Below are 10,743 nucleotides of genomic sequence, written 5' to 3'. Positions count from 1 at the left end.
AATAGACTACTGAAAAGAACACTTAGGAAAATTTCACACTTTCGCTCAATTGAAAGTGTTTTCAACGGCGATTTTTAAAATGTGACTCTCCTTCCATTTTAAGATGGTCTGCTGGACCTGTAGAAGAAATGAGTAGGGAAAGTTAATTGGCAACTTTTGTAAAATTGGGTGTTATCTAAAAGTAGAGTACCCACCACCTAGGAATTGAACAGGTAAGAGATGGTGAGTATTTTTTTAGAGCAGAGATTCAACAATGAAGTAGGTTTATGGTATAGGGAGAAGTACTCTATTAATAGATAACTTATGGTCCCTTCACATGTATAATATATATACAAATTATTACTTATTTATATATGAAGTATTTATATATAATTCATAGTATTACTTTTAAGCAGATTTACAAGGATAATCATATTAAGCCACTTTTAAAACATGTGTAACATTAAGTTTGGGTCTTGATTTTTTTCCCCCCATGATATTGTTGGTTGTTTTGGGACTCAATTCACAGAAGACATCTGATTCTAGGAGACTTGGAAGGTGGCAAAACTGGCAAATAGGCAAAGTAGTGTTCTTGGAGTGAATTATCACTTGAACTAAATTCCATACACACTTATTGCAAGCCTATCATGGGATTTACATACTCTTTCTTGGGAATTATGAGATCAGTGAAGAAAAACCTCTTTAATATGTCTATTTCTACTTTTCACACATAGTAGCACTTAGTTGTCCTCTATGAGCACCAAGGCAAAGGCCTCTCTCTCTTGTCGACTTGCACCAAGTGAAAAGAGGAGTCATCTCCTCTGTATTCAGAAAGGGGTTCTCTTAACAACTGGACTGTTCAGCACTCTTAATAAAATTCTGGTTGAAGGTTCGACGTTGGCAAAGGTTTTGGTTCCCTTTTCTGTGGCAGCGAACGTCTCTTCCTTTGCCAATATGGCGGTCCTAGAATTGTCTGGAGGCGGCCGTTGCAGATCGTCTCCGGACAGCAGCTTGCTAGAAGCCTAGTTCTCTCCTTTGTTTTCCGACAACACATAGGGCGGCGACTACCCTCAGAACCGAGGAAGGGCTACTTTAGGTGCCCAGATCGAGAACCTTTGCAAAGATGGTGGCCGCGCGGCCTGTCAGTGTCAGCGTCCTTTACCAAGATGGCGGCGGGCGGCTTCCGGCACGCGCTTCCTCCAATCCTCTTCAAGATGTCAGAGCAGAGGCGGCCGCCGCCGGAGTCGGAGTGCGGCCTGATGAGAGAGTGGCTACAGCTGAGAGCCCAGGCAGGGGCTAGGTGGAGCTGCGCGACAGCCTCCGCCTCCGTCTGGAGCTGGCAAGCACTGTCACCTGTGGGGGCGCAAAAGTTACCTCCTGAAACCCTAAAGCAACACAGCACCACCTTTCCCCGAGTCACAAAAATTATGTGTGCCGCGCAAGGTAGGAGGAGGCTCGGTCCCGACATCGTCCAAGCCCACCGGACGCGGTGCGCTGGGGCAGGGGGCTTGGGCTGGGGCCTCCCGCACGGACGCCCCTCGCCCCACGCCCCTCTCCTTAGGGATTAGCCACGTGTTTCCCTCGGACTGAGGGAGAGGCGCGTAACGGGAACAGCTGATGGGAGCTATATGCTGACATTTTAAAGCTGCGTGTATTTTGTTTTATTTGGAGGGGCTGGGGTCCCATGAACACGAAAGGGTGGGCGACGCATTGAGTCGAGTGCAGCAAAAGTCAAGATTCGGGAAGGGGCCTCCACGGGACACTTGGACGCGGGCCATGGAGGGGGTGGAAAGAGAGGTCAGGAGTTTTTTTTGGGGGGGGAGGAATACTTTGCAGGCAATTTACTATTATGCCTGCAACTTGCTTTTAGGCCTTCCACCCCCTGCTTTCCTTAAAAATATGATTTTTTTAAAGTGCAAAGAAATCCAACTCGCCGGAGGTTTTGCATTTGGCGTGCAACTTCCTTCAAGTGTGAGCGCGCTGGGAGGGAGCGGTGGGGGTTGAACTTGGCAGGCGGCGCCTCCTTCTGCCGCCGCCGCCGCCGCCGCCGCCTCACAGACTCGGGGAAGAGGGTGGGGGACCGCCGAGGCGCGGGGGAGGGTGGGTTCTGCTTTGCAACTTCTCCCGGTGCAGAGCGCGGCGGCGGCAGCGGCTGCAGACTGGGCTGCCCAGACGATGCTGGGGTGGGGGACCTGCTGGCACGCGACTGCCCCCCGGCCCAGAGTACGTATGCGCTGACCCCTCTGCCTTGCGCCCCCTGAAGCCTTCCCCGAGGGCGTGTCTGGACGGTGGACCCCAAGTGCAGCCGCGACGCTGCGGCCCCGTTTCCGTGCAAGCCTGTAGCTCTGTGCGAAGTGACACTTCGCGCAACTCGGCCCGGGGGTGTGGGGAGAGGGAGGGGGTGGCGGCGCAGACCACCGCCGCCGTTCTGCTGCGGGCCGCGCAGGGGCTCCCCTAGCCAGCCCGCTGTCACCCGCAGGGGCGCTGGGGGCGATTGCAGCTGAGGGACTGGGCGAGCTCCGGAGTGGGTCGGGAGTTGCGGAGCTGGGCGGGGGCGGGAAGGAGGCAGAAGAGAAACTAGTAAAACTCAGCTTTTTTCTTAATCTCGCCCGAGAGATACCAGGTCGCCCCCCGCCGACGCCGTCTCTCCTTTTTCCTGGGGGCGGGGGTGTGAGGGCGAATAGGAGCCCCGCGCACCCCGGGGGTGGCGGCGGGTGTGCAGGCGCCGTCGGGGCCAGGGTGGCGGGGCCCGTGCGGCGGGCTTGGGGGCAGGGGCTGCGGCCGCCCGTGCAGTTGCGGAGCGTCGCCAACAGGTTGCACCGTTCGCCGCCGCCGCCGCCGCCGCGGCGCGGCCCCTCGGGCGGGGAGCGGCCGGGGGTGGAGTGGGAGCGCGTGTGTGCGAGAGTGTGCGCGCAGTGGCGCCGCCTCCGCCCGCCCCCCTCTCGGTCCCGCTCGCTCTCCGAGGCCGGGCGGCCCTTCGCGTGTCCGCACTCCCTCCCCTCCTCCTCCTCCTCCTCCACCATTTTGCGAGCTCGAGTCTGTGACGGGAGCCCGAGTCGCCGCCCGCCCGTCGGGGACGGATTCTAGTGGGTGGAAGAAGACGCCGCAGCTGGAGAACAGCCGAAGCGGCGGAGCGCCGGGACGGAGGACGCGCGCCCGGGAGCCTGGCCCGCGGAGACGGGCGCGGGGTGGGGGGCTGGCTTGTCAGCCGGGAAATGGGGGACTCTCTTAAATAGGGGCTCTCCCTTCCCCCCACGGAGAAGGGGGCGGCTGTTTACTTCCTTTTTTTAGAAAAAGAATCTCTCTCCTGCTCCTCCTGCTTTCACACGCTAAGTTGTTTATCTCGGCTGCGGTGGGAGCCGCGGACGGTGGCGCGTGAGCGGCACCACGACCGGAGGTAAGAGGCTGGGGGCCGCGACCCGCGCAGGCGCTCGCTCCCCTGAGGTGCGGTTCGGGGGCCGCCACGGGAGCCCACAAACTTTTATTAGCCTCCGGGGGTGGGGGCTGGCGAGGGCTGGGCGACGGTGACGAAAGGGCAGTGCGCGGGTGACAGCGCTGGCCTCTTCCTCTCCCGCGGCCGCCTTCCCCCGGCCTGGCCGAGGGGGAGGAACCTGAGCTCTGACTCTGCTTGTGAAGCCTCGTCGAGCTGCCCCAGGTCTCTAGCCTCTTGTTCCCTGGCGTGGTATCCTGGCCTCTCGTTTTCTTTCAAGTCCCCTTCCTTTTCCCTCCCAGGGGGCCGCCCAGACACCCATTTTTATGGTGAACGCTGAGCCGCGTCTGAATTCTACTCTCCCGAATATTTCCACTCCGCCCTGGTGCGCCCGAGCGCGATCAGGGTTTCTGTCAAGGCTCCAGCGCGTCTCAGTTCTGGCGGGCGCGCAGGGTGTGAGGGTGTGTGTGTGTGTGTGTGTGTGTGTGTGTGTAGTGTGAGTGTCAGCGCACACGTAGGGGGCTGACAGCCTGCAACTTGGAGACTTCGGTCAGGGCTGGCGTTATCGGGTAGGAGTGGGCGTGTCGGAGGGAGAACTCAACAGGTCTGTACACATTTCTCTTTTAACCTCGCACTTTTTTCTCCCCTCACCCCCAAGAGGGTTTGTTCTTTGGCGCTTGGCAGCATTTCGCGCCTGACGTTTTTTAAGTGGCTGCTTTTCGAAAAAGACCCTGACGGTAATCGTCTTCTGGTGCGGTTTTTGACAAGCGCGTTTGACGATTGAGGTTGCAGACTTGATAATGGCAGCCTTGTCATACCCCTTGGCATAGTTCATTAAGGCCGATTAACGTGCAGCGTTATTTGCGATTTAAACTGGAGGATACAGTCATTGGAGGGATCGTTTCGTTTTATAAGGTATTGTTTTGGTTTCGAGTTTGAAGGCAGCTGTCAAAGCGGTGTAGAAATTCATTAGGTTCTATTTGATACCTTGTGTTTAGAGATCTTTATCAGATAAACAGGGTGGAGAGGAGGGGAGGTAAGCAGTTTACCCTCAAGATTTGTAGGGGCAGATCCCTCACCCCTCAGTCTACCTTCATCATACTCCATTTTCAGCGAAGGCCAGTGAAGTTTATGTTTCTTAAAGTCTCCGTACAGGAAAAGTTTCCTTTCATTGGATGGGATTTGACTAGGATGTCGCAAATGTGTTTATCCCGCCTCTTAAAACATCCCGATGATTAACAATATATTAGCAACCTAATCCTTTAGAGAATAAGCCCAGAATTGAGATAGGTGAAGATTGAGAATGCAGAGAAAATTATTCTGAGCATTTTATTGGATTTTTTAAAACCCGCATTGATATGAATGTGATTTTACAGTTTTGGGTTTTTCTATTTTTCAGTACTTCAATATTTAGAAAGGAAAAATCTTAGAGACATAATATTTCATACTGAGGATCTTAAGTAGTTCTAAAAAATAAATGTAGCTTTATATATATATTATTGAGTGGCACTGAATTTGTTATACTTAAGCTAAAATTGTAATGAAAATCTGCTACACTGTTCTTTTAAAAAAATTAAATTTTACTTGGCTTATATACAATATATTTCATTTTGTATGCCCAAAATTTGAAGGCAGGCACTATTCAACAGGTATGCTCAGAAAGTAATATGGGTTAAAAATAAGAGCCTTTTTCTATCCTATCGGAAGATGATCAGATTATTATTGTTTATTTTTCAAATAAAATGTGCGTGGTTCACCAGTAGGTTGTACTAAAAGGTTTAAATGTGTGACAAGCTGGTAGGAGGGGAATTTGGGAATAATTAGAGAATTCTAGCATAGTATTTGTCAAGTTTTATGTGTTTTGATTCTCAAAAGCAAACAGCCGTGATTTAGAAGAGATAAGGAATTTTAATGATCATACTTTAAAAACAATAAATACTTTGACATCAACTTGAACCTTTAGAATAATCAAATGTAATGAATTATGTCTATGATTAACAAAGTTACAGTTCTGTGAATGGCAGGATGAATAGGCTACCTTAATTTGAGGCAATTTTGTCCTCAGCCGTGCAAATGGACTGCATTGTACTTTTAAATGTGCCACACTGAATGGGAGCAGGGGACATGGCATTTTTATTCTGGATGACAGAATCTGCTCTTTTGATAACAAGGAATTAGATTCGGAGTTAACTAAAAGGTTCATTTAACAGGCTCTTACTAATCGGATCACAGAGATAATGTGACTTTATAGCTTATTATGTTTCCCCCCCACCTTCTCTTTCTTTGTAGCAGATATTCACTGATGGACCCCAAGGAATCATTAAGCCCACCCAGTAGAGAAGAAATCCCCAGCAGTGTGCTTGGTCGGGAGAGGGGAAGTGTGATGGACTTCTATAAAACCCTAAGGGGAGGAGCTACTGTGAAGGTTTCTGCATCTTCATCCTCACTGGCTGCTGCTTCTCAGTCAGACTCTAAGCAGCAACGACTTTTGGTTGATTTTCCAAAAGGCTCAGGAAGCAATGCGCAGCAGCCAGATCTGTCCAAAGCAGTTTCACTCTCAATGGGACTGTATATGGGAGAGACAGAAACAAAAGTAATGGGAAATGACCTGGGATTCCCACAGCAGGGCCAAATAAGCCTTTCCTCTGGGGAAACAGATTTTCGGCTTCTGGAAGAAAGTATCGCAAACCTCAATAAGTCGACCAGTGTTCCAGAGAACCCCAAGAGTTCAGCATCAGCTGCTGTTTCTGCTGCCCCCACAGAGGAGTTTCCAAAAACACACTCCGATGTGTCTTCAGAACAGCAGAATTTGAAGAGCCAGACCGGCACCAATGGGGGCAATGTGAAGCTGTATAACACAGACCAAAGAACCTTTGACATTTTGCAGGATTTGGAGTTTTCTTCTGGGTCCCCAGGAAAAGAGACAAATGAGAGTCCTTGGAGATCAGACCTCTTGATAGATGACAATTGTTTGCTTTCTCCTTTGACAGGAGAGGATGATCCATTCCTTTTGGAAGGAAACTCGAATGAGGACTGTAAGCCTCCTGTTTTACCGGACACTAAACCTAAAATTAAAGATAATGGAGATCTGATCTTATCAAGCCCCAGCAGTGTAACACTGCCCCAAGTGAAAACAGAAAAAGAAGATTTCATTGAACTCTGCACCCCTGGAGTAATTAAGCAAGAGAAACTGGGCCCAGTTTACTGTCAGGCAGGCTTTTCTGGGGCAAATATAATTGGTAATAAAATATCTGCCATTTCTGTTCACGGCGTGAGTACCTCTGGGGGACAGATGTACCACTATGACATGAATACAGCATCCCTTTCTCAGCAGCAGGATCAGAAGCCTGTTTTTAATGTCATTCCACCAATCCCTACTGGTTCAGAAAATTGGAATAGGTGCCAAGGATCTGGAGATGACAACTTGACTTCCTTGGGGACTTTGAACTTCCCTGGTCGATCTGTCTTTTCTAATGGCTATTCAAGGTAAGATTAATGTTTTTCTATTTCTTATATTTAAGACAGATTGATAGATTTAAATATTCACATATTTGCATGTGTTCTTCAGTGATTCATGTGCTTCTCCATGTGAATAAGTTTAAGTGGTCTTTAGAAAGTATGCATGGTAGATAACCTAAGTGATTTATTTATACATGCAAACCACTTCAAATTTCTGAAATAATGGTAATCGGTATCCCATTGGCCCGAGGTTGAATATTTTATTTAAAAATTTAAAATCATATTGCTTATCAACAGGTATCTTAAGTAAAAATTGTGTAAGTTTAAGGACATATAATGTCTAATAATATATTTATTGTGCAAGTTTATTTAAGCTTCATAATCAAAAGTTGTGCTGCTGTATTTACATTTGAGAAGTGTTAGCTTGAGGAGATTAAAGAGTTAAAAATTAGAAGTGTTAACAATAAAGCAATGCAGTGAACAGTGTATCTGACCATAGAATGAGAGATGGGGCTTGCCAATAGGGTTCCTGAACTAAAGTTGACAAGTTGTGTCTGCTGATCAATCTCTTTAAGAAAGTATCGGCGGCAACATGGCACAAATCAGAATTTTACGTTCAGATGTTCTCACAAATTCTTAAATAGATAACTGATGGCCAACATTGTTAAGCTTTAACTCTCAGCTATCATTTGATGTGTTTCTCTGTCTTTTCTCAGTCATTTATAAGTATAGTCACATTCCCGTTTGACCTCGAAAAGGTCTGTTAAAATGGAATTACCAAGAAAAAAGTTCCAAATTTAGATGTATCTCTTGGTTTAAGTTCTCTTCCATACCCTCATCCCCAATTCAGATAAATCTGGGTTGTAGATCACATTTTAGGTGTGAAAGAAAATATAAAAATGTGATTGTAGAGACACAAGGTTGATTAATCGGTGGTTTTTTTTTTTTTTTTTTAAGGCCTATAGACACGGCGGTTTATTTGTACATACGCATTTCAAGGTTTTTCTTAAATGTTACTCATTGTTCCTATTAACTAGTCATTGAAAATTTTATTTAAGAATCTCTTTAAAATATTCTTTCTATTAAAGGGCTATTCTAACACAGAGGTATCTCCTTCGTTTCCGCTTTAAATAGTAAGCTTTTCTTGTTGGAGAAAAATTTTAGACTTAGATTTAGGCTGTGTTCTATGACTTTAAAAGGCTTAGTTGTTTCTCATCAAAAGAAAAAACATTGGTTCTTGTGTGTCTTAAACAACCTACTAATCTAATATTTAAATAATTACCTTTATTTAGATGAACACTACTTCAGCTTTTTATTGCTGTCATTCTGAACTGAAAATTTAAAATGTTTTCAGTAAGGAGATCTGAGATGTTTCTTATCTCGTTGTTTTTAAATGTTACAAGACATGCCATGTTTTAAATTTTTCAATCTCAAATTTTTGGCAGTGGATTTCATGATAGAATATGCTTGGTTGATTAACTAAGCTGTCCACAGAAAACTATTACATTGATTTATATAAAACATGTAATTATACAAAGAAAAATAATATATCTTAGGAAACTCTGGGGGATTATTAATGCATTTTGTTTTGATAATCACTGTGGTATTGTTTTCATTTTCCTTACTATAACAAAGGTGTGGAACAAGTTATTTTCTATTCAAAATGAACTTTTATTAAGCCCCATAAAATCTGGGATCTGGAACCATAAGTCTTAGATGTACATAGTTGCCCATAGATCATTAAAGATAATTTTAATACCTCTTATTGTAACTTATGACAAATAACATGTCCTCACATATTTTTAATTTGAGCCTCATGGCAACCTTAACGACAGTAGGAAAGCAGTGATGATGTGGCTCTGTTCTTAAGATCCAGTGAAATGATTTTTTCTGTGCTGATGTGTGATTTGGAATTCTAATCGGTAGTTTGTGTCTTAATAAAAAGGTGCAATATCTTATACAGGATCTTCTGGTAATGTTTGAAATTTTTATACCTTTTGGCATTAACTTAACATTGGGAACTATGATTATCCAGAACAAAGCCTCTTCCAAATAAATCGAAACAATGTTTCCTTTCTAACCATCATTGAATTAGTCTTTTGTTTCCAAACAACAGCCCTGATAGAACTAAAACTGGTTGCTTTCTCTTCTCTGTATGTTACATGGTTCTAGCCAAACATTAGGTATGACCAGTAACCCTGAATGATTAGCAGATAAATCAACAGGTTGAGACCACAAGTGTATTGAATACTGACTTTTGATATAAAAATATTAAATGTCACTAAGAACTTCACTTGTATTCCTTTTAAGTTAAAAAAAAAACAAATTGTAATTTGACTTTTTAAGAGGATATCTAAAATTGCTTTTTCTCAGGACACTTAAAAAAAACAAAAAACTTTCTGCTCTGTTTTGAGGGGAAGGTAGTTCTTTCTGATGAGTCAACAGCACAACATATGCAGTTATCACATAAAATTGTGAAATTATGAGGGTCTTGATCGAGCATAGTATCTTCCTTTTAAGACTTAAGTTCATCAATATGATAGTAAAACAAGAGAAACCTTATTGATGCTCAGTACATTTTTAAGTAAAACAAAGTAGCCATTCTAACTAAATATGCTTTTTAAAAACTGAAATTCGACAAATTTAGCATAAATTTGTGACACATATGAAGGCACATTTCTGCGTAATTAGATTTTCAACATTGTTTCACTTCAGCATTAGTGGTGAAACTGCTGAAAAGAGGCAGAGAAATAAATGGCTTCAGGTGGAATTAGAGCCTTTATTGGGGTCACATTGAGACTTCAGTGTTAAAAAGTTGACTCTATTCTAAAGGGTAAGATTGGAGAGAGAGAATGATGCAAGATGAATTTGTAAACTCAGTTTTAGGTGGAGTTTAGGACTCTGATGATTGGCAGTTAATGAAGCTACAAAAATTTATATAGATTTTTAACTTCTCATTATTTATTGTATCTGTGTCTAATTTTATTAATGAAATTGAAGACCTGTACAAACAAACACAGGGAGTGAAGCAAATTCTGTCCTTCTTAACATTGTGTTGAATGTTTTCTTAGAAAGAGAGGAATAAGAAGATTTTGTTTTGATTTGATTTACCTGTGCCTTTTTAATGGCTACTTTTCTTCTTACCTTTTGTCTTTCCTCCCAAAGGTTCTGGCAGTGTTTCAGTGTCTTTTTTAAACTTACTATTTCTGATATTCACTCATATAAAATGATTTCTAAATGTTAAAAGAGATTGGGTTTTGGTTATTTACTTATTTCAGTTTTATGATAAGGATCTTTTTTTAAACCCTGTACTTTGTTAAACCCTGTACTTTATTATGGCTATATTATTAGTTAAAGATAAATCTCTCTCTGTCTCTGTCTCCCTCTCTGTCTCCCTCTCTCTGTCTCCCTCTCTCTGTCTCCCTCTCTCTGTCTCTCTCTCTCTGTCTCTCTCTGTCTGTAATCAGGTACGTCAATTTAGTGGAATGACTCCAATACAGAAATATGTGAAAAGCATGTGGTCGGATTTTATTGAAATTACTTCTTGTGATCTTTCTTTGGCTATTCAATTATATATTTGTAATTGATAACATGTTTTGTGTCACAATGGTGTTTTGGTTTTGTCTACTGGTGTTATAGATATTTTAGTCATGATACTTTCAATGTATTATGGAATGTCTATAAATTGTATAAAAGACTTATTCTGAAATATTTGCATAAATGTAGGTTAAGTGCAAACTGCATTAATAGTGAAATTCATATGAGTAGAGATCGCTTTAGAGGCATTTAGTGAAAGAGAGATGAGATCAAAAAGAGTTTATTATAGTATGAGTGCTGAATGTGAAAAAGCATCTGTATTAATTGGCTGGTTATAT

The 10,743-nt window shown here is 43.9% G+C and overlaps 1 protein-coding gene across 9 annotated transcripts in view; it reads left to right on the top strand.

The window, feature by feature from the left end:
- The first annotated feature begins 1,273 nt into the window (after positions 1–1,273).
- Positions 1,274–10,743, top strand: part of NR3C1 (nuclear receptor subfamily 3 group C member 1) — a 92,486-nt gene continuing 83,016 nt past the window's right edge. Inside the window, exons 1-2 of one of the 9 annotated variants that reach the window (XM_039836428.1) lie at positions 1,274–1,422; positions 5,699–6,895. In XM_039836428.1, coding sequence (XP_039692362.1) covers positions 5,712–6,895 — 1,184 coding nt within the window. In that variant the 5' untranslated portion in view covers positions 1,274–1,422; positions 5,699–5,711. Of the gene's footprint in view, positions 1,423–2,040; positions 2,203–2,904; positions 3,377–4,307; positions 4,325–5,698; positions 6,896–10,743 lie in introns of those variants that run through there. The other 8 variants (XM_039836431.1, XM_039836435.1, XM_039836430.1 and 5 more) reach the window with 8 other exon arrangements.

Source organism: Pteropus medius, unplaced genomic scaffold (assembly GCF_902729225.1).
Source record: "Pteropus medius unplaced genomic scaffold, Ma_sr-lr_union100, whole genome shotgun sequence".
NCBI lineage: Eukaryota > Metazoa > Chordata > Mammalia > Chiroptera > Pteropodidae > Pteropus > Pteropus medius.
This window is presented reverse-complemented; position numbering and strand designations above follow the sequence as displayed.